General features: G+C 42.6%; 1 protein-coding gene, 1 long non-coding RNA gene and 4 gene segments (V, D, J or C); 3 read left to right on the forward strand and 3 right to left on the reverse strand.

The window, feature by feature from the left end:
• Positions 1 to 1,217: 1,217 nt before the first annotated feature.
• On the forward strand, positions 1,218 to 3,453 carry LOC124392644. The segment is given in 3 exon segments: positions 1,218 to 1,270; positions 2,958 to 3,013; positions 3,125 to 3,453. Coding segments are annotated over 3 exon segments (438 nt in total).
• Positions 3,454 to 6,985: 3,532 nt separating this feature from the next.
• Positions 6,986 to 7,611, forward strand: LOC124392689. The segment is given in 2 exon segments: positions 6,986 to 7,039; positions 7,151 to 7,611. Coding segments are annotated over 2 exon segments (384 nt in total).
• Positions 7,612 to 9,062: 1,451 nt separating this feature from the next.
• On the reverse strand, positions 9,063 to 10,830 carry LOC124392693. Its single transcript, XR_006927194.1, has 2 exons — positions 10,696 to 10,830; positions 9,063 to 9,538 (listed from the first exon to the last, which is right to left on the reverse strand). It is a non-coding gene; the product is annotated as an uncharacterized LOC124392693 (long non-coding RNA).
• A 2,807-nt stretch (positions 10,831 to 13,637) lies between these two features.
• Positions 13,638 to 15,005, reverse strand: LOC124392648. The segment is given in 2 exon segments: positions 13,638 to 13,957; positions 14,924 to 15,005. Coding segments are annotated over 2 exon segments (402 nt in total).
• LOC124392688 (zinc finger protein 213-like) lies at positions 14,971 to 15,884 on the forward strand. Its single transcript, XM_046859858.1, has one exon. The coding sequence runs from the start codon at positions 15,081 to 15,083 to the stop codon at positions 15,849 to 15,851; it is 771 nt and encodes a 256-aa protein (XP_046715814.1). The 5' UTR covers positions 14,971 to 15,080; the 3' UTR covers positions 15,852 to 15,884.
• A 6,688-nt stretch (positions 15,885 to 22,572) lies between these two features.
• On the reverse strand, positions 22,573 to 23,142 carry LOC124392041. The segment is given in 2 exon segments: positions 22,573 to 22,892; positions 23,133 to 23,142. Coding segments are annotated over 2 exon segments (330 nt in total).
• Between the last annotated feature and the right edge of the window lie 270 nt (positions 23,143 to 23,412).

A 23,412-nucleotide genomic window follows, 5' to 3' on the forward strand; every position in this document is an offset into this window, starting at 1 on the left:
AATGCCAGGCACGGGATAATGAGGCAGCGTGACAGCTACCGAGGGGGGCGTGGCAGGGTGAATCTCTGACAGCGGCCAAGGGAGGGTTGGCAGGGGATCCCTGACAGCGGCCAAGGGAGGCGTGGCAGGGGATCCCTGACAGCGGCCGAGGGAGGTGTGGCAGGGGGGATCCCTGACACCTATAGAGTTTTAGCCGGCAACGGCGAATTTCACAGTGGATTGTGTTAACCGACAATGTTTTCTGGAAGTATTCCTGAGCCTATGTTGTGATTTCCATTACAGTAGCATTTCTGTATGTGATGCAGTGCCGTCTAAGGGCCTGAAGATCACGGGCATCCATTATGGTTTTCCGGCCTTGACCCTTACGCACAGAGATTGTTCCAGATTCTCTGAATCTTTGGATGATTATGCACTGTATATGATGATAACTTCAAACTCTGCAATTTTTATCTGAGAAACTCCTTTCTGATATTGCTCCACTATTTTGCCGCCACAGCATTGGGGGAGTTGGTGATCCTCTGCCCATTCTGACTTCTGAGAGTCACTGCCACTCTGAGAGGCTCTTTTTATACCCAATCATGTTGCCAATTGACCTTATAAGTTGCAAATTGGTCCTCCAGCTGTTCCTTATATGTACAATTAACTTTTCAGGGCTCTTATTGCTACCTGTCCCAAATATTTTGGAATGTTTAGCTCTCAAGAAATCCAAAATGAGCCAATATTTGGCATGACATTTCAAAATGTCTCACTTTCAACATTTGATATGTTATCTATAAGTTTATGAGATTTGTAAATTATGGCATTCCGTTTTTTATTCACAATTTGTACAGTGTCCCAACCTTTTTGGAATCGGGTTTGTAAATGTATATACACACAGATGAATTAAACAGAAGAAATGGATGGTTATGTACGACAGATAAATTCAGAAGTACAGATTAAAGTGACCCAGTATGATTGCGATTGTCATTAACGTGTCCATGTGCTGGAACAAAAATGTAAAAGTGAAATAGTATAAAGTTCCACTAGTGCAAGTAATATATATATATATATATATATATATATATATATATATATATATATATATATATATATATATATATATATATATATAATAGTGTTCAGTGAAGGAAGTGAGACGGAGAGAGAAGTCCAGGAACTTGTTGCTGGGTGTTGCAGAGTTCAGCTTTTATATACTCTGAATTGGTGACTGAACGAAGATGTCACTGCCTGATCATTTCAGAAAATCTAAGACAGAGGAATACTGCATCCTGTATTATACAGCATAGGTTTAAAAAAAAATAATAATAATAATAAAAAAAATTATATTATATATATATATATATATATATATATATATATATATATATATATATATATATATATATATAATATATATAAAACATTAATATCAGAATAGAAGCTCAGAAACAGGTGCTATATCTTAACACTGAAAGAAATGTATACAGTATTTTGTAAATACAAAAGTTTGAGGAAACCTGACCATAAGCTTGATATGTGCTTTTATACCCCAGGTTTCATGTTTAGTCTCCATTCCCTGTTATCTTTTACACTTCTTCTTTTGGCTTCACCCATTAGGGGTCGCCACACCGGATCATCTGTCTCCATACACCCCTGTCCTCTTCATCTGCCTCTTTCACACCAACTACCTGCATGTCTTCCCTCACCACATCCATGAACCTACTCCTTGGTCTTTCTCTTTTCCTCCTTCCTGGTGGCTCCAATCTCAGCATTCCTCTAGTGATATACTCCATGTCGCTCCTCTGCACATGTACAAACCGTCTTAGTCTTGCCTTCCTCATCCTTGTCTCCAAAATGTCCTACATGCGCCTACATTATTTTTTATATGTACATATTCGTGAGTTTGATGTTAATTAAGCACATTGGAATATGCTTTTGTCTTTTCTCCCCTCTCTTATCCCTGTCACCCAGAATAAAACTTGTTTGTAGTCTACACTTATATTTAACATTGCTTTTGTGGGGTTGGTTCTTGGATCATATTTCGTCTCTTTTTTTCTTTCCACAGAGTTTTTACATTTTCTCTCATAAGTACAAGTCAGTATTCATGAAACATTACCAATAATTTGTTAGTATTATTATTTTATATTTCTTATGAGAGCCCTGGGACCGAAAACCTGCCAAGTAGAGGTGTAATGATGTTTTTGATTTAATTTAGTAGAAATGATTTATCTAATGTCATTACCTTGTTTACACACCAGAGGTCTCACTCTGTCCCATCTATAAAGTTATCATGTAGAGCACAGTGTTCACAGAATCCCCTTTTATTACCCTCACTGTACTTTATCACCTTTACTACCTATAACCTACACTTAGACAACCAGGTAATAACAGTCACAACAGGTGGCAGTTTCACCGTCTTTGGAGCTCTATCTCTTATCAAGATGATTCCTCTGGTGCTGATACGGAGTTCAGTCTGTTTAAATCCACCATTTCCTCAGGGTCTGAGACTTTTGTTTAAATTGGATTTTTGAGGGTTTGATTATTAAATATAATATGGTATAATCATTTTTTCTTCATTAATATTTAGAATTATCAGTGAAAATGCAGGGAATTTTGGTGAAATGATTGTTACACCTTTACTTAGTGTTTTATAAACCAACAGTTAGGAAATTGTATTAAGGATTCAAATATATATATTAAAAAAACACCTTCCACAAATAGAACTGGTGACGTTGTACCCGAAGTTGCTTTGTAATGTACAGTGTTTCCTATTTTAAATGCTTATTTTAACAAGGAAAAGTCCCTTACATGCACTTTGTGCAAATTTTAAGTTTTTCATTATTTTTAGTCCTATTGGTTTCAGTTCTGTTTCATTTTTTGCCGATTAAATCTCATGCTTCAGTGCTCTGGGAGTGTTTATAGCGCTGTGACTTTCACACTTCATGACTGAGAGCTGCTGCTACAGAAACTTCACCCACAGCTACCATGACTTTGATCCCCGTCTTCATCTGGACACTGATCCTCTGGACTCAAGGTCAGACACTACTTCATATTTTATCTCTACAATGATGTGTTCATACAAATACACGTATTGTTTCTGTTCTAATATTTCAGTTTCATGCTGCATTATTGTGTATTTTTACAGAATGCAGAGGTCAAGTCACAGTAACTCAGACTCCTGCAGTGAAATCTGTTCTTCCAGGAGAAACAGTCACCATCAACTGTAAAACCAGTCAGGCGGTGTATCACCATAGCTCATATGGCGACATATTACAGTGGTATCAGCAGAAAGCTGGAGAAGCTCCTAAACTCCTGATTAAATATGTGAATCAGTTACAGTCAGGTTTTCCAGCTCGTTTCAGTGGCAGTGGATCTGGATCTGATTTCATTCTGACCATAAGTGGAGTCCAGACTGAAGATGCAGGAGATTATTTCTGTCAGAGTTACCACAGTGGCAATGTGTTCACACAGTGATAGAGAGTCGTACAAAAACCTCCCTCAGTCAGATAGTAGAGAAACTGCACTGCTGCAGCTGGGAGCGACTGCAGGTGCTGAGTTGGAGGATGTGATACGACACAATGACACTCTGTGGAGGAGAAGAACCACATCACACTAACTCACACCTCACATTAGAAATCTCTCAATAACCATTACACCACACTGTACACACTCCATTACACCAACACTGTACACACTCCATCACACCACACACACTCCATCACACCACACTGTACACACTCCATCACACAACACTGTACACACTCCACCACACAACACTGTACACACTCCATAACACCACACTGTACACACTCCATCACACAACACTGTACACACACCACACCACACCTTACACACTCCATCACACCACCCTTACACACTCCATCACACCACACTGTACACACTCCATCACACCACACTACACACACTCCATCACACCACACTGTACACATTTACATTTATGGCATTTAGCAGACTCCCTTATCCAGAGTAACTTACAGAAGAACTTTGAATCCCTAGCAATTAATTATTCTACACTGGTACGCTAGATTACACACTTAATATAAATACAACTCTTGAATTCTACAGAGCAAACTCTACACATTCCATTACACCACAATACACACTCATTGTGTACGATCTGCATCATCTATAATGTAAATGTTATGTTTACTGATTTAAAAGCTTTTGTTAATAATTCAGAGCAGGACAGTGTTGGGCAAAGATACATGTATATTTTATATTTGTTACATATTTTTTTTAAATGTATATCTTTTAAAAACACTTAGAAATACTTTTAAAAAGGGAGCATCAAATTCCTTCACAAAACATTTCATCAATTGGGTCTATTTGATCTTTTCTTTCAGCATTACACTCTCAAATTCAAATCAAATACAAATTCACATTTTATTAGTCACATACAGAGTTTGACGTAGTGAAATACTTTTCTGACTGTCCGGCTTGTAAACATTATAGAAATACAGTATAAGAAAAATAAAGAGAGAAAAGTAATGTAAACATGAATTAAATGTAGTATAAAAGTATATACAAATATAATCTGTCTATAGAGTATGAAAGAATTAAGGATAAAAAAAATATATCTATAATATACACACCCTGGAAGAGAAAAAAAGTTAATATAAATGTATATACACACAGATGAATTAAACAGAAGGAATGGATGGTTATGCACGACAGATAAAGACAGAAGTACAGATTAAAGTGACCCAGTATGATTGTGATTGTCATTAACGTGTCCATGTGCTGGAATAAAAATGTAAAAGTGAAATAAAGTTCCACCAGTGCAAGTAATGCAAATAATATTGAATAATAGTAAATAATAGTGCTCAGTGAAGGAAGTGAGATGGAGAGAGAAGTCCAGGAGCTTGTTGATGGGTGTTGAAGATTTCAGCTTTAATATACTCTGAATTGGTGACTGAAGGAAGATGTTACTGCCTGATCTTTTGAGAAGATCCACGACATTCATGTGGGAAGATGTTGCACTAGATTCTGGATTGTGCTTGTAGAGATTTTGTGGAGATTCATTCAGTCACAAAGGCAGGAACTGATGTAAGTGAGGTTAGGAGGCCTCTGGTGCAGTCAGTGTTCCAATTCATCAGACTACTCGAGATCTTCCACTCAAACCCATGTACAGCACATCTTCATGGAGCTGTCTTTGTGTACAGGGGCAGTGTCATGCTGGAAATCTGGAAAAGTTGTGTTCGTGTTCTCAACATTTTTTAACAGATTTTTTCATGTTTCAGCGGCTGGATTTTTAACCGATTTCTCAGTTTTTATAAATTAAATTCAGATCAATTATTGACTAATAGTTTCTAAACTCTCAATTCGCATATAATTTAATTGAATCTTTTAATCCTATTGTATTATATTTGCTTATCTTTTCTAGGACTCGAGGGACGGACGTGTGGACAGCTGGAGAACCTTCCAGGCCAAAGGTAAAACCAAGGAGAAGAAGAACAGGACATTCCTCAAGCCCCCCAAGGTCAAAATGGAGCAGCGGGATTAATTATCATTTGGATAAAATCAACAGTGACCTGGAAATCCGACCACCTCCTGCTCGTCTTCTGGGTTTTTCCCTTCAGGTGTACGCGTGTGTGTGTGTGTGTGTGTGTGTGTGTGTGTGTGTGTGTGTGTGTGTGTGTGTTTGTCTGTTCAGGAATGTGACACTCTCAGTCCAGCTGAGGGCGATGTGGAACAACACATCTCCTTCAATCCCTTGTAGTCTTTTCCCATCTGCTAGGAGAAAAAGTCGTCCAGTGGCTGGATGGACGCTTGTCACTGTTTCGCCGCAGCAAATTGAACCGTCATTAGAGTAGTTTCTTCAGGAGCAAAGAGGCTGTTCTTCTTTTGATTTTTTTCTTCCCTTCTAACTTTTTTATTTTTTATATGTACATATTCGTGAGTTTGATGTTAATTAAGCACATTGGAAAATGCTTTTGTCTTTTCTCCCCTCTCTCTTATCCCTGTCACCCAGAATAAAACTTGTTTGTAGTCTACACTTATATTTAACATTGCTTTTGTTGGGTTTGGTTCTTGGATCATGTTTTGTCTCTTTTTTTCTTTCCACAGTGTGTTTACATTTTCTCTCATAAGTAAAAGTCAGTATTCATGAAACATTAAGAATAATTTGGTGGTATTATTATTATATTATTATATTATTATATTTCTTATGAGAGCCCTGGGATCGAAAACTTGCCAAGTAGAGGTGTAATGATGTTTTTGATTTAATTTAGTAGAAATGATTTATCTAATGTCATTACCTTGTTTACACACCAGAGGTCTCAATCTGCCCAATCTATAAAGTTATCATGTAGAGCACAGTGGTCACAGAATCCCCTTTTATTACCCTCACTGTACTTTATCACCTTTACTACCTATAACCTACACTTAGACAACCAGGTAATAACAGTCACAACAGGTAGCAGTTTCACCGTCTTTGTAGCTCTATCTCTGATCAAGATGATTCCTCTGGTGCTGATACGGAGTTCAGTCTGTTTAAATCCACCATTTCCTCAGGGTCTGAGACTTTTGTTTGAATTGCATTTTTGAGGGTTTGATCATTAAATATAATATGGTATAATCAGTTTTTCTTCATTAAGATTTAGAATTTTCAGTGAAAATGCAGTGAATTTTGGGGAAATGATTGTTACACTTCTACTTAGTGTTTTATAAACCAACAGATAGGAAATTGTATTAAGGATTAAAATTTATATATAAAAAAAACAGCTTCCACAAATAGACCTGGTGGTGATTTGCCCGAATTGCTTTATAATGTACAGTGTTTCCTATTTTAAATGCTTAATTTAACAAGGAAAAGTCCCTCACATGCACTTTGTGCAAATTTAGTTTTTCTGTGTGTTTCATGTTGGAAGTGAAAATGTTTTCTTAGCAAGTAAATCTCATGCTTCAGTGCTCTGGGAGTGTTTATAGCGCTGTGACTTTCACACTTCATGACTGAGAGCTGCTGCTACAGAAACTTCACCCACAGCTACCATGACTTTGATCCCCGTCTTCATCTGGACACTGATCCTCTGGACTCAAGGTCAGACACTGCTTCATATTTTATCTCTACAATGATGTGTTCATACAAATACACGTATTGTATCTGTTCTAATATTTCAGTTTCATGCTGCATTATTGTGTATTTTTACAGAATGCAGAGGTCAAGCAACAGTAACTCAGACTCCTGCAGTGAAATCTGTTCTTCCAGGAGAAACAGTCAACATTAACTGTAAAATCAGTCAGGCAGTCTCTTCTCACAGCTCATATGGTGATCGTCTACTCTGGTTTCAGCAGAAACATGGAGAAGCTCCTAAACTGCTCATTAAATACGTAAAGGAGCTATTGTCAGGTGTTCCAGCTCGTTTCAGTGGCAGTGGATCTGGAACTGATTTCACTCTGACCATCAGTGGAGTCCAGACTGAAGATGCAGGAGATTATTACTGTCTGAGTCACCATGAAATCACTGGTTACTGGCTCACACAGTGATATAGAGTCATACAAAAACCTCCCTCAGTCAGATAGTAGAGAAACTGCACTGCTGCAGCTGGGAGCGACTGCAGGTGCTGAGTTGGAGGATGTGATACGACACAATGACACACTGTGGAGGAGAAGAACCACATAACACTAACTCACACCTCACATTAGAAATCTCTCAATAACCATCACACCACACTGTACACACTCCATCACACCACACTGTACACACTCCATCGCACCACACTGTACACACTCCATCACACCACACTACACACTCCATCACACCACACTGTACACACTTCATCATACCACACTACAAACACTCCATCACACCACACTGTACACACTCCATCACACCACACTACACACTCCATTAGTCCACACTGTACACACATTTCATTACACCACACTACACACTCCATTACATCACACACACTCCATCACACTACACTTCACACTCAATTACACAACACTACACACTCCATCACACCACTGTACACACTCCATCACACCACACTACACACTCCATCACACCACACTGTACACACTCCATCACACCACACTACACACTCCATCACACCACACTACACACTCACACACAAAATGATACACATAAATAAGTATCATAAATCCTCCCTGGATTCACACAGGTAACACATACATCATCTGGATCAGTTTAGAATCAATATTTGTCTAATATCGTGACAAAAACATAAAAATGTAAATTAAATCCAATCTACTCACCAGAGATGCAGACTTATAATTTGCACCACTCCTCAGAGGCTGTAATCCAGTGGTCCTGCTCATATTCACTGGTCTGGAAGTGGAGAACAAACCTTCTTGGGAGCTGAGACAAGCTAGCTATGTTCGGGGTTGGCAGCAGTTTTAATGATGTCTAGCTTTCCTTAAAAGTGTTTTTTAAGTATTTCTGAGAGCAAATCAATTATTTTCCTCCATAGGCATAATAAAGTCTAATGCAGAGCTACACATGTGTTTTGCCAGTTTCCCTCTGACCAACCAGTCAGAGGATGGAAAAATGCTAACGCTATTCTGGGCTAGCTGGCCCTGTGAAGTAAATTTGAAATCTGATTGGTTTATAAGAAACAGACCCATTGCTAATAGCGACTAAGGTAAAAAGGGCAGCAGTATGGTCTTTGAAGGCCCTGGGCAGATTAGATTCACATGGCAGCACATAGAGACTGATATCTGATTAGACAAAAAATGTAACATCCACATACACGTGCTGGAAGCAGTGCAGCCAAGAGAAACCCTACAAAATAAAGAGAATAAACTGTTGGGAATTAATACAATTTCATGTAACAAATATTAGAAATTAGGTTGTAGGTCAGTGCTTCTGATAGTGTTTAGTTTAGCAGAGAAGGTTTGCTGTAAAATGAGAGGGAGATTTACATGAAGACGGCTGAATGATCCTCTTTCTCCCAAAATAGAGCACCACTTTCACCAGATGTTCAACTTCCTTCAGCCAAACTCACTGAAGCACAACACACAGCACTGAATGTACAGCTAAACACACTCTCTCATCACACTGATAATGACTAATAAACTCTAATAAAACACACTCAATGTCCAAAATGAAGCTTTATTTCAGCAGAGCAAAACTACAGGAAGAGCAACAGGACAGTGAAGAGAGTAAAGACAGGAATATCAGCATTGTGTAGAATTGAAACTCTATTGTAGATGGATGTGTGAGCAGCTCAGTGTTTAATTCTATCTTGGAGCTGTTAGTCTTCACACTGGCTCTTTCTAAACGTGACCGGATGATTGACACTGTCATGGGAGACGGTACAGACAAACTCCTCCCCCTTTTCCCAGAGTGCTTTGCTGAGGGTCAGGGTGCTGCTGCGTGTGTAACCGTCCTTCTTCTGTTCTTCAGGGCTGGTCAGAACCCCTTCATTCACCACTGAGCCATCCACTGTCCAGCTCACCGTCGCCCCCTGTGGAGAGTAGGCAGACAGCAGGCAGAGCAGTGAGGCCGGTCCCTCAGAGAGCTGCAGAGACGATGGATGAAGCAGAGACACGGAGGGCTTCACAGTGGGACCCTCTGGAGAACAGAAAACACAAAAAGAAACCACACAGTCACATAATATTCTTTATATCACTGCAGTTCAGTAGAACTAATCAGCAGGAGAACATTTACGAGCTAGTCGTTATATTGTGGATCAGCTTTATTCTGTTTTAGTCACTTCTTACTGATGTGTCATAGAAAGTGCTCCCTGTGTGATAGTAAGAAATGAAACTGATAACAGAAATATTTTTGCTCAATTGATGTTCAACTCCACTAAGTAGGGTATTTTATTCACTTTAAATAAAGGCGATTCTCTTTAATGTAGTTGATGCAGACTCATTCATAAATTAGTTGCGGCAAAAATGCTGATTATCGATGTAATATTAGCGATTAAAATATGACTTATCTAGTGAACATTAACTTGTTTACAATAGCTTGTAGCATAGTGCACTGCAACGAACACGCCAAAGTCTTTTCCCATGCAGTGTTTTATTTGGGACTTGGCATAATGTAACTTAACATTAACGGCCACAATTAGCATATTGTTTATCTGTGCATTTACTAAATGAGCACTGTGCTACATCTGAACTGACCCCACTGTATTTTTTGTATAATCAATTTCTATACTGTTCTTAAGTGTCAATTAATTTGTAAATCAATTTTTAAACCTTTTTTTTAATTCCTTGTTTTTATTGTTGATTTTTATGATAGTTTTACTTTATTTATGTAAAGCAGTTTGAATTACCATTGTAATCGACGCAGTCTCCATGCTACAATAATAATGATAGAATCAAAGTTTTTCACTTTTTTGACTGTATTATTTTTGTCCCCTTCAAAAATTGCTCATGAGAAATTTTATACTTATTGTCCCCCCCTACTGTTAAATGAAATTTATGCCCATTGTATTTTCTATCAGCACAGAGACTTTAGAACAATTTACACAATACTGCAGATATGAACCAGTGAGCAGGTTTCCACTCACCAACACAAACACACTGGAGATTTATTAAATGTTCAATATTCACTCATTTCTAATTAATTTTACTGAAAAAATGTTAGAGTTTCTCCTAATGAATTACTGTTAGACAAATTATATTTAATTTATTTTTGTTAATAAATTATTTATAAGCAATGAATAAAGAATGAACCAAATAACAAGTAAATGTATATTTTTTGAAGTAAAAGTGACTTACTAATGCTGAGTTTTGTTCCTCCACCAAAAGTCCACCACAGTGATACATTCTAATGAAACCGTCGTACAAAAACCTCTGTTACACTACAGTGAACACACACACACACACACACACACACACACACACACACACACACACACACACACACACACACACACTTCTTTGACTCTTAGCACAGCGTACTGTTCACAGTGCAGAAGACAGAGGGAGAAATAACACCAAATGATTGATTAGTGAGGAGATTTTCCACAATATAATTTAACACAATATACATGATACATAAAGATGGTAAAGAAAAAATGTATGATGCTGGTCTCTGCAAAATCTCAGTCTGAATCCTGATGTAATTAAAGTGAAAGCCTGAACTTCTGTCATTTCCATACATTCACTTGTAACATCTCGATATTTTCCAAGAAATCTCCCATTGTGACTGAGTGTGTGAATGACAGCTCATAAAAGCGTGGTGGGAGATATTGATGGAATGCCACAGATTGGAGACAAACAATCGACAAACAATTGACATAAATACACAGGATCAGGATCTTCCGGACATGCGGCGTGCACTTCCGGTTTTGCGCACTTCCTTTTTCGATTTAAGGACACCCAAGACTTTAACTCCAGATTATATCACCGGCTTCCAAAGTCTCTGGGGAATATTCTTGCCACCCTGCCTGCTTTGGTTCTTGCTCCTGCTCCTGTTCCTGTTCCTGACCCTGATCGTGACTCTGACCCCTGTTCCTGGTTTTTGTTTCTTCTTTGCCATTCCTAGTTCTGTTCGTTGGTTTTTTTTTTGGAATTGTTTGCCTGTTCTTTGACCCTGGAGAGTTTATTGGACTGTGTTTTTGCCCCATTGCTCAGTTTTTATTTTTTTTATTAAAGTCTGTATTTTCCTTACCCCTTGTTGCATCCTGCATTTAGGTCCTTCTTCCCAGTCTCCACTCAACCTGTCTCACCCACACACTCTGACAACAAAGCGCTTGATGAACAAACAGAAGCTTGCTTCGGCTTCACTCCATGTGCTTGTATGCTTCCTGGTTGTGACGCCAACCCACCAGTGATGCCACGCGTCAAATTTTTCACTTATTACACGCATTATTATAGAGCGTTGACAATGCAGTCACATTTGTAAAGTGTTGTGATGCAGCTTGAGTTCCTGAAAGGAAAATAATTATATCATGTCTTTTGAGTATATTATCTTTTGACATTTTTGTCAGCATATGCATAATCTTGGCACAGTATGTTGTATATTGTATATTACTATATTTATTATATATTATTATCTACTGCGCCTTCTGTACATTAATCACCCTCATACCTGTATATATGAATGTCATACCTTATTTTCTACTGTTATCTATTGTAAATAGGCCACTTAGATGCTAACTGCATTTTGTTGGTTTTGTACCTTGCACAATGACAGTAAAGTTTAATCTAATCTAATGTAATAAAAAAAAAAAAACCCATAAAAATCTTGTACGTCGCTCTGGATAAGGGCGTCTGCTAAATGCCGCAAGTGTAAATGTAAAACTAAATGTCTGTTAGGCATAGGTCAGATACAGTGCCTTTAGGATTAGTGTGTGTGAGTGTGTGTGTGTGTGTGTGTGTGTGTGTGTGTGTGTGTGTGTGTGTGTGTGCTCCACTGCTTCTGTTGATGCTGGAGGTTTCTCTGCTCCAGTCCTTCAGCTTTCTGTTTAGATTAGTGCTGCTGTTCTCTGCAGTCTGATCACCTCATATGGTGGAGTAGCAGCAGCAGAGGACTCTACTACCCATTCTCATTCTGGAGTTATGTTTGTATCTTTAGAACAATATTTTTGTTACTATTGTAACTAGTTATTTTAGTACAGTATTAGAACACAGATATCCTCCCTTATAAAAGTTTTAGGGTGAAAATTTTAATATTTTATTTGAAAAAACAAAAAAACAAAACTAAAACATACATCGTCACTCTCAATCACGCACATTTTATGTTTCTCTTAATTACTTATTGTTTTTTATTTTTATTTAGACCATTTTAAATGCAGTAAATAAACCCAATGATTCCCAATGAGAAACTGGCTTTAAAACCTATTGGTGAACTAATTATTATTAATTAATTATATTATTATTATTATTATTATTATTATTGTTGTTGTTTTTAATGCATAAGTAATATTCTCTCTGATTGGGAACATACTCAATAAATTTGTATGAAAGCATGTGTTCCAGTTAAAATAAAACTAATTAAATTTCTTTAAGGGAAATATAATTGTAAATAGGAAATATAGGAAGTAAATACCTATACACTGGGAATATAGCAATAAACTTATATGATGTATGTTTTGGGTAAATTGTGCACTAAAGACATGAAGGCCATCAGGAGTCTTTCTCATTAATAATCAGGTTCTGTAACAGATACTTAGATTACAGTGGTGATTTGTGTATGAAGTGCATCATCTATAATGTAAAGTGTCTATAATGTGTTTACTGATAAAAAGGCTTTTATTAATAATTCAGAGCAGGACATTGCAGTGATACACACATGTAACACATATTTAGGTGATAATTAAGTAATTTGTGTAACTGTCTCCTTTCACTCAGTAGCACAGAGCAGTGAAATGAGATGGAGATTTACATGAAGACGGCTGAATGATCCTCTTTCTCCCAAAATAGAGCACCACTTTCACCAGATGTTCAACTTCCTTCAGCCAAACTCACTGAAGCACAACACACAGCACTGAATGTACAGCTAAACACACTCTCTCATCACACTGATAATGACTACTAACTCTAATAAAACACACCCAATGTCCAAAATGAAGCTTTATTTCAGCAGAGCAAAACTACAGGAAGAGCAACAGGACAGTGAAGAGAGTAAAGACAGGAATATCAGCATTGTGTAGAATTGAAACTCTATTGTAGATGGATGTGTGAGCAGCTCAGTGTTTAATTCTATCTTGGAGCTGTTAGTCTTCACACTGGCTCTTTCTGAACGTGACCGGATGATTGACACTGTCATGGGAGACGGTACAGACAAACTCCTCCCCCTTTTCCCAGAGTGCTTTGCTGAGGGTCAGGGTGCTGCTGCGTGTGTAACCGTCCTTCTTCTGTTCTTCAGGGCTGGTTAGAACCCCTTCATTCACCACTGAGCCATCCACTGTCCAGCTCACTGTCGCCCCCTGTGGAGAGTAGGCAGAGAGCAGGCAGAGCAGTGAGGCCGGTCCCTCAGAGAGCTGCAGAAACGATGGATGGAGCAGAGACACGGAGGGCTTCACAGTGGGACCCTCTGGAGAACAGAAAAAAACATAAAAAGCCCACACATTTAAACAAAGTTGCACAACATTTACTCATTACTGCTTTTTTACATCACTGTAGTTCAGTAGAACTAATCTGCAGGAGAACATTTACGAGCTACTCGTTATATTTTGGAGCGACTCGGACTTCGATCAGCTTTATTCTGTCTAAGTTACTTTTTACTGATGTGTCACATAAAGTGATCCCTGTGTGATGGTATGACATGAATCTAATGACAGAAATGTTCACTGTTTAACACAAACACACAGCAGCATTCGTCTCTATTTTCCATCAGCAAGAGACTTCAGAACAATGTACACAATACTGCAGATATAACAGTGAGCAGGTTTCCACTCACCAACACAAACACACTGGAGATTTATTACTATTTACTAATACTAATTATGTTTAATATTTACTCATTTCTTTTTAATATTACTACAAACAGTTTAGAGTTACTCCCAGTTTATTACTGATACACACAATATATTTTATTTTAATTATTTATGGAGAACAGAGTGAAGAATTAAATAATAAAAATAAGTAAATATTGTGGCAGCGGGGGCGTGGCCGAGCGGCGGTTTGTGAATGGAGGGCGGGGCCGGGAGCAGGTAGGCAGGGGATTGCCTCACCTGAAGCTAATGTGACCTAATAAGTGTTCTCTATTTTCCAGTGATCGGGGGGTGGATTTAAGGAGGAGAGAGTGTGTGTACGCGCGTGAGCCAGAAGATGTACTGCATGAGACACCAAAACAAACAGACACGAAGACCTAAAATAAAAGTGGCTGTGAAGCCTTTACACCTGACCTGTTGTGGCGTTCCTTCTTCCCGCATTTATACGCTCTCCCACAGTGGTGCCGAAACCCGGGATTGGAAAAGGACGCAGGTCAGGAAATGACAGAGCCTTCACGTTGGCGTAGCTCGTTAAGGCAATCGCCGAGCTCCAGCAGACCCAGCACCAGGCCCTCCTTCAGGTGCGTGCCGAGCAGGAACAGTGGTTCGAGGAAGTAATCCAAGCACAGGCGGAGGACCGGGCGGCATTCTGGAGTGCTCTGAGCTCAAAGGAGGCTCCGGTGAATCCCCCCCCGTCCGCCGCCTATCATCCCGCTGATAAAGATGGGCACACAGGACGATGTGGAGGCTTTACTGAAGCTGTTTGAGCGTGTAGCGGTCGTTGGGGAATGGACCGGGATGGAGAGAGCTCTCCGCCTGCTGCCGCTTCTTTCCGGGGAAGCCCAGCTCGCTGCTCAGCAGCTGCCGGCCGATCGTATGCTGGAATACGACGATCTGAAGCGGGCGATCCTCCAGCGAGTGGGGCGGACACCGGAGCAGCACCGACAGCGGCTTCGCGCGTTGACGCTGCGCGAGGTCGGCCGACCGTTCGCCTTCACCCACCAGCTTCGCAATGCATGCCGGAGATGGCTGCGGGACGAGGACCGGAGCACGGACGAGGTTCTGGATCGTGTGATGTTGGAGCAGTTCATCACCCGTCTTCCGCCGCGGACGGAGGAATGGGTTCAGTGCCAGCGACCGGAGACCGTGGAGAAGGCGGTACAGTTGGCAGAGGACCACCTGGCGGCGTCCGCGGGGGCAGGCGGATCCCCTGGGTCTCCGTCCGAATCTCCTTCTTCCCTGTCCCCTGGCTCTTCTCTCTCTCCTCCCATTCCCTTACCCTGGAAACGGGGGCCGATTTCCCCGAAGCCGGTGGCTCGGCCGCGAGCTCCTCCCTCTTCCTTTTCCTCTTCCTCCCCTTCTGCTCTCGCTCACAGATCTTTGCCTTTGACTCAACAGGTGGGGGAGACAGTCCGGGCAGGTGCGGAGCGGAAGCCTGGGCCGGTCTGTTCAGTGTCCCGTCATAGAGTTGGGGGTGATGGTCCAGATTCCTGAGGCGCCACAGGCTGCCCCCGATCAAGCAGGAACGTACCGTATACCTGTGAGTATCCAAGGGGGTACACACCAGGCGTTGGTGGATTCGGGCTGTGAGCAGACAGCCATCCATCAAAGCCTGGTGCAATGCAAGGTTTTGAATACTGCATGCCGGGTGAAGGTGAAATGTGTGCATGGGGACGTTCACGAATATCCACTGGTGGCTATTTCAGTTCATTTTAGGGGGAAAAATCATAGAGTGGAGGCGGCGGTTAGTTGGGCCGCTTTTCCTCGCTTACTTAGGGAAATGTGTGAGGATGGGTCCTGCGGTAAGGTGAAGCGGGAGGGGGCGTGCGCTATGTTGGCTGGGGAGGCGGCGCCGGGGACGTCAGTTCCGCATCAGGCAAACTCCCCCCGGGGATTTCCCCCTCGAGCAATCGCGGGACGAAATGCTCTGACACGCCTTCGACCAGGTGAGAGCAATCGATGGTCAGCAAATCCAGCTGGATAGCGCGCTTTCCCATCCCTACTTCGCCGTGATCAAAGATAGATTATACCGAGTGACGCAGGACACTCGAACCAGAGAGGAATTGACCCAGTTGTTGGTCCCAAAGAGCCGCAGGGAACTTTTATTCCATGCGGCTCATTATAATCCGATGGCCGGGCACCTGGGCTGTGTTAAGACCGCCTAATGGACCGTTTTTATTGGCCGGGCATTCACGGCGATGTGCGTAGATGGTGTGGGCATGCCCGGGAATGTCAGCTGGTGAATTCGCCGGCCATCCCAAAAGCGCCTTTGCGCTCTTTACCATTAATCGAGGTTCCCTTCGGAAAAATCGGCATGGACCTCGTTGGGCCATTAGAGCGAACCGCACGTGGGCATCGCTTCGTATTAGTCATAGTGGACTATGCGACGCGATATCCGGAAGCAGTGCCCCTTCGCAACATCTCTGCACGCAGTGTTTCAGAGGCGCTCTTCCGCATTATCTCCCGAGTTGGGATCCCGAAAGAGATCCTGACTGATCAATGCACGGCGTTCATGTCACAAACACTTCGCGAACTGTACGAGTTGTTGGGGATTAAATAGTTCCGCACCAGTGTCTATCATCCACAAACCGACGGCCTGGTTGAGCGTTTCAATCGAACCCTTCAAAACATGATTCGGAAGTTTGTACACGGGGACACGTGGAATTGGGATAAATGGCTCGAGCCCTTGTTGTTTGCAGTACGAGAGGTCCCGCAAGCCTCCACAGGGTTCTCCCCGTTTGAATTATTGTACGGCCGTAAGTGCTGGACGTTCTCCGGGAAAATTGGGAGGAGGGACCTTCGAGCGCAAAAAATGAAATTCAGTACGTTCTCGATCTGAGAGCAAAACTCCACACACTGGGACAGCTAACAATGGAGAATTTGCTACAGGCACAGGAACGGCAATCCCGGCTGTATGACAAGGGCGAACGGCTTAGGCAGTTTTCACCGGGAGATAAAGTCCTCGTTCTACTGCCCACGTCAAGCTCGAAATTACTCGCCAGGTTGCAAGGGCCGTTTGAGGTTACACGGCGGGTGGGAGATGTCGACTATGAGGTGCGGCGCATGGACAGGGGCGGGGCGCTCCAAGTATATCACCTGAATCTCCTAAAATTATGGAGCGAGGTGGTGCCGGTGTCTCTAGCGACGGTGATTCCAGAGAGGGCGGAGCTGGGACCGGAGGTACGACTAAAAACCGCGTCAGAATCTGCCTCGTTTACCTGTGGAGACCACCTCTCGCCATCGCAGAGAGCGCAGGTCGGTAAATTACAGCAGAAGTTTACGGACGTGTTCTCTCCCCTGCCTGGGCGAACAAACCTTCTAGAACACCATATTGAGACATCTCCCGGTATTGTGGTGCGCAGTCACCTGTACTGGCTGCCCGAACACAAAAAGAATGTGGTTCAGGAGGAACTTCAGGCGATGCTTGACATGGGGGTGGTCGAGGAGTCCCACAGTGACAGGAGCAGCCCGGTGGTCTTGGTTCCCCAGGGGGCGACGGGTCGGTCCGGTTCTGTGTGGATTACCGAAAGGTCAACGCGGTGTCTAAATTCAACGCGTATCCAATGCCTTTCATCGACGAGCTGCTTGATCGGTTAGGCGCGGCTCGCTTTTACTCGACACTGGACTTAACCAAGGGATATTGGCAGATCCCCTTGACGCCAATGTCCCGGGAAAAAATGGCTTTTTCCACTCCGTTCGGTTTACACCAATTCGTTACACTTCCGTTCGGTTTGTTCGGGGCCCGGCGACGTTTCAACGTCTAATGCATCAGATTCTCCGTCCTCATAATGGGTACGCCGCTGCCTATTTGGATGACATAGTTATTTGTAGCAATGATTGGCAGCGGCATCTACGGCATCTCAGGGCGGTCCTGCGGACTTTGAGACGGGCAGGGCTCACGGCGAACCCGAAGAAGTGTGCGGTTGGGCGGGTGGAAGTACGGTATCTGGGTTTCCACTTGGGTCACGGGCAGGTGCGTCCCCAAATCGATAAGACGGCAGCGATTGCAGCCTGTCCGAGACCCAAGACCAAAAAGGAGGTGAGGCGATTCCTGGGGCTGGCTGGCTATTATAGGAGGTTCATACCTCCTAGGGCCTAGGGGACGCCAAAAAGCGTCAAGATAACCGATGATTGAGACAAAAACAAAAACCAATATGGCGGCAATATATTAACGGCAATGTATTATCGGCAATATATTAACAAGCTCCGTGCGGGCGGGGCATGCACGGGAGAAGAAGCAGGTTGCTTCGGGGAATGCCGCCGCCGAAGGGGGCGTGGCAGGGGGATTTCTGACATAAACGACGTTAAGTGGCAAATTTTCCCCCCCTTGTGCTCGAGATATTAGGGTTCGGCGACATAAAAAAATCGACATAACCGATTAAGAAATGCTAAGACAAAGCAAGAATTTGGCGGTTCCACTTCAAAAACGTCGACTTAATAGGGTTGGCAAGTTAACTGAGGTTGAACCTAAGTGGGTTTGACTGTATATGCATAATCTTTGCACAGTATGTTGTATATTGTTGTCAGGGATCCACCTGCCATGCCCCCCTCCGTAGGTCTCACGCTGCCTCGCTCTGCCGCTCCCGGCATTAACAAGAGACAGGTGTCTCTCGTTCGATTCCCCATAAAAACTACTGACCTTCCGAGGGTTACTGACTCTGCCCCAGAGGTGGCAAAAGTACACACATCCATTACTTAAGTAGAAGTACAGTTACTTATGGTTTAAAATACTCGGATAAAAGTTGAAGTACTGATTATACATTTTTACTTAAGTGAAAGTAAAGAAGTCTTAGCTCGGACATGTACTTAAGTAAAAAGTAGTTATTACTTCATGGGGGGGGTCGAGGAGTCCCACAGTGACAGGAGCAGCCCGGTGGTCTTGGTTCCCCAGGGGGCGACGGGTCGGTCCGGTTCTGTGTGGATTACCGAAAGGTCAACGCGTTGTCTAAATTTGACGCGTATCCAATGCCTCGCATCGACGAGCTGCTTGATCGGTTAGGCGCGGCTCGCTTTTACTCGACACTGGACTTAACCAAGGGATATTGGCAGATCCCCTTGACGCCAATGTCCCGGGAAAAAATGGCTTTTTCCACTCCGTTCGGTTTACACCAATTCGTTACACTTCCGTTCGGTTCGTTCGGGGCCCGGCGACGTTTTAACGTCTAATTGATCGGATTCTCCGTCCTCATAACGGGTACGCCGCTGCCTATTTGGATGACATAGTCATTTGTAGCAATGATTGGCAGCGGCATCTACGGCATCTCAGGGCGGTCCTGCGGACTTTGAGACGGGCAGGGCTCACGGCGAACCCGAAGAAGTGTGCGGTTGGGCGGGTGGAAGTACGGTATCTGGGTTTCCACTTGGGTCACGGGCAGGTGCGTCCCCAAATCGATAAGACGGCAGCGATTGCAGCCTGTCCGAGACCCAAGACCAAAAAGGAGGTCAGGCGATTCCTGGGGCTGGCTGGCTATTATAGGAGGTTCATACCTCCTAGGGCCTAGGGGACGCCAAAAAGCGTCAAGATAACCGATGATTGAGACAAAAACAAAAACCAATATGGCGGCAATATATTAACGGCAATGTATTATCGGCAATATATTAATGAGCTCCGTGTGGGCGGGGCATGCACGGGAGAAGAAGCAGGTTGCTTAAGTGGCAAATTTGCCCCCCCTTGTGCTTGAGATATTAGGGTTCGGCGACATAAAAAAATCGACATAACCGATTAAGAAATGCTAAGACAAAGCAAGAATTTGGCGGTTCCACTTCAAAAACGTTGACTTAATAGGGTTGGCGAGTTAACTGAGGTTGAACCTAAGTGTATGCATAATCTTTGCACAGTATGTTGTATATTGTTGTCAGGGATCCACCTGCCATGCCCCCCTCCGTAGGTCTCACGCTGCCTCGCTCTGCCGCTCCCGGCATTAACAAGAGACAGGTGTCTCTCGTTACCGATTCCCCATAAAAACTACTTACCTTCCGAGGGTTACTGACTCTGCCCCAGAGGTGGCAAAAGTACACACATCCATTACTTAAGTAGAAGTACAGTTACTTATGGTTTAAAATACTCGGATAAAAGTTGAAGTACTGATTATACATTTTTACTTAAGTGAAAGTAAAGAAGTCTTGGCTCGGACATGTACTTAAGTAAAAAGTAGTTATTACTTCTACCTGTTTTAGCTGTTAACTGGACCTCACATCATATTAATATTTGGGAGCAGAGTGGCACCCTCAGCAGAACTCTGAGACAGGCCGGCGCTCGAGGAACTCTGAGACAGGCCGGCGCTCGAGGAACTCTGAGAGGGGGCGGCATGCTTGTAGGAACTTTGAAACGAGGCGGCGCGCTCGTAGGAAGTCTGAAACGAGGCGGCGCGCTCGTAGGAACTCTGAGACAGGCCGGCGCGCTCCGAGGAACTCTGAGACAGGCCGGCGCGCTCGGAGGATCTGAAGGTGCAGATGTGGAGATCTGCTGTTGTCTTCCCGACCATCCCCAGGAGTTGTTTAATGCAATCGCCATACAAACCAAAATCGCCTCCATTAGCGCTTCATAGCCTGCTGGCTTTAGAGAGAGCATCTCCAGACAGGAGGGAAATGCAAAAGGTGAGCTTGGCCCGCTCGGTGGGGAATTGGGATGACTGCACATCCACGTACCTGCCCACACTCCGTAGGAATTCCCCCACTCGGTCATCTTGCTGGAGATGTGGTCAGGGAAACCCCCTGGGCTCTCGGAGGGGTGTGGCCGGAGTATGCAGCTGCGCTTGCATACTCCAGCGCTGGCGAGCATGATTCATGAGGAGCGGCAGTAAGCTTCCGGGTAAACCCAAAGTGGAGTTTGGCTGCCGAACCATCGCGATTCCTCTTTCTGTATTAGTCGGACCTTCTGTCAGGGTACGCACCTCGAGATGAGAGCGGGAGCAGCTCTATCATGATTATAACAAGAGTCTAGTCCATGGACGTAATATTGAGAGCGCTACAAACCGTGATGCGGGTCGGGTCTGTAATGCCCGTGTAATCCGATGAGGAAAGTAAACCACAGAAGGAGAGTAATCCACATAGGAAGAGTAATCCACAGAAGGAGAGTAATCCACAGAACCAGCGGAGAATGCTGGCAGTCTTGCGTTAGGTCGGTGTCCGTAGCCATTGAGCAGGTTTGACACTAGTGATGGAACGGAGGCTTATATGCTCAATCGGTAAGAATGCCGGGAGCGGCAGCTACGTGACAGCTACCGAGGAGGGGCGTGGCAGGTGGATCCCCGACAAACATACATCGTCACTCTCACTCAAGCACATTTTATGTTTCTCTTAATTACTTATTGCATCAGACCACTCAAAATGCAGTAAATATAAAAGTCATGAACCCAATAATTCCCAATGATTGACTGACTTTAAAACCTATTGCTGAACTTATTATTATTATTATTATTGTTGTTGTTGTTAATGCATAAGTAATATTCTCTCTGATTGGGAACATACTCAATAAATTTGTATAAAAGCATGTGTTACGGTTAAAATAAAACTAATTATATTGCTTTGAGGGAAATATAATTGTAAATAGTACACTGGGAATATAGCAATAAATGTATATGATGTATGTTTTGGGTAAATTGGGCAATAAAGACATAAAGGCCATCAGGTGTTTTTTTCATGAATAATCAGGTTATGTAACAGATACTTAGATGATACAGTGGTGATTTGTGTATAAAGTGCATCATCTATAATGCAAAGTGTCTATAATGTGTTTACTGATGCAAAGGCTTTATTAATAATTCAGAGCAGGACATTGCAGTGATACACACACGTAACATGCTTAGGTGAGAATTAAGTAATATGTGTATCTGTCTCCTTTCACTCAGTAGCACAGAGCAGTGAAATGAGAGGGAGATTTACATGAAGACGGCTGAATGATCCTCTTTCTCCCAATATAGAGCACCATTTTCACCAGATGTTCAACTTCCTTCAGCCAAACTCACTGAAGCACAACACACAGCACTGAATGTACAGCTAAACACACTCTCTCATCACACTGATAATGACTACTAACTCTAATAAAACACACCCAATGTCCAAAATGAAGCTTTATTTCAGCAGAGCAAAACTACAGGAAGAGCAACAGGACAGTGAAGAGAGTAAAGACAGGAATATCAGCATTGTGTAGAACTGAAACTCTTTTGTAGATGGATGTGTGAGCAGCTCTGTGTTTAATTCTATCTTGGAGCTGTTAGTCTTCACACTGGCTCTTTCTGAACTTGATCAGATGATTGACACTGTCATGGGAGACGGTAGAGACAAATTCCTCCCCCTTTTCCAAGAGCGCTTTGCTGAGGGTCAGGGTGCTGCTGCGTGTGTAACCGTCCTTCTTCTGTTCTTCAGGGCTGGTTAGAACCCCTTCGTTCACCACTGAGCCATCCACTGTCCAGCTCACCATCACCCCCTGTGGAGAGTAGGCAAACAGCAGGCAGAGCAGCGAGGCCGGTCCCTCAAAGAGCTGCAGAGACGATGGATGGAGCAGAGACACAGAGGGCTTCACAGTGGGACCCGCTGGAGACCATAAAACATATAATAATAGTAATGTTATAATGATAGTATAGTTATGTGATAGTTAACTCTATCACACTGAACATGGTAATATTTTGTCATTGTAACGACTGTAGAGGAGATTCAGGTCAAACAACAAAACACAGTTCTGATAATGTTATCAAACCAAACTGCAGTTGAACAAAACAACCTTCATCTTAACAAGTTCAGAACAAACACACTGTGTTTAACCAAACATCACACCAGTGTACATTCATCTTTGTTTCTTTGTTCAATTTTGTAGATCTTAAAATTGATTTTTAGCTTAGCATTAATTTAAAAACAATAAACCATCATTATTCCTACTTTACTGTCACACCAAATTCTACATTGATGATGAATTTGAGTAAAACAAAGAAATAAAATCTATTTCACATGGACCTGAAAAAGAGATCATGTAACTCAGAGAATTTTACGAAATGAGACAAAAGCAGAGAATTTCTAGAAGCAGCTCTCTCCTCTTCACATCACATTTCTCTATTTT

This window comes from Silurus meridionalis, chromosome 10, assembly GCF_014805685.1.
Source record: "Silurus meridionalis isolate SWU-2019-XX chromosome 10, ASM1480568v1, whole genome shotgun sequence".
NCBI lineage: Eukaryota > Metazoa > Chordata > Actinopteri > Siluriformes > Siluridae > Silurus > Silurus meridionalis.

Excerpts from the sequence above, each read along its gene's own strand:
- LOC124392688 (XM_046859858.1), top strand. The coding sequence starts at position 15,081 with ATGGGCACACAGGACGATGTGGAGGCTTTACTGAAGCTGTTTGAGCGT.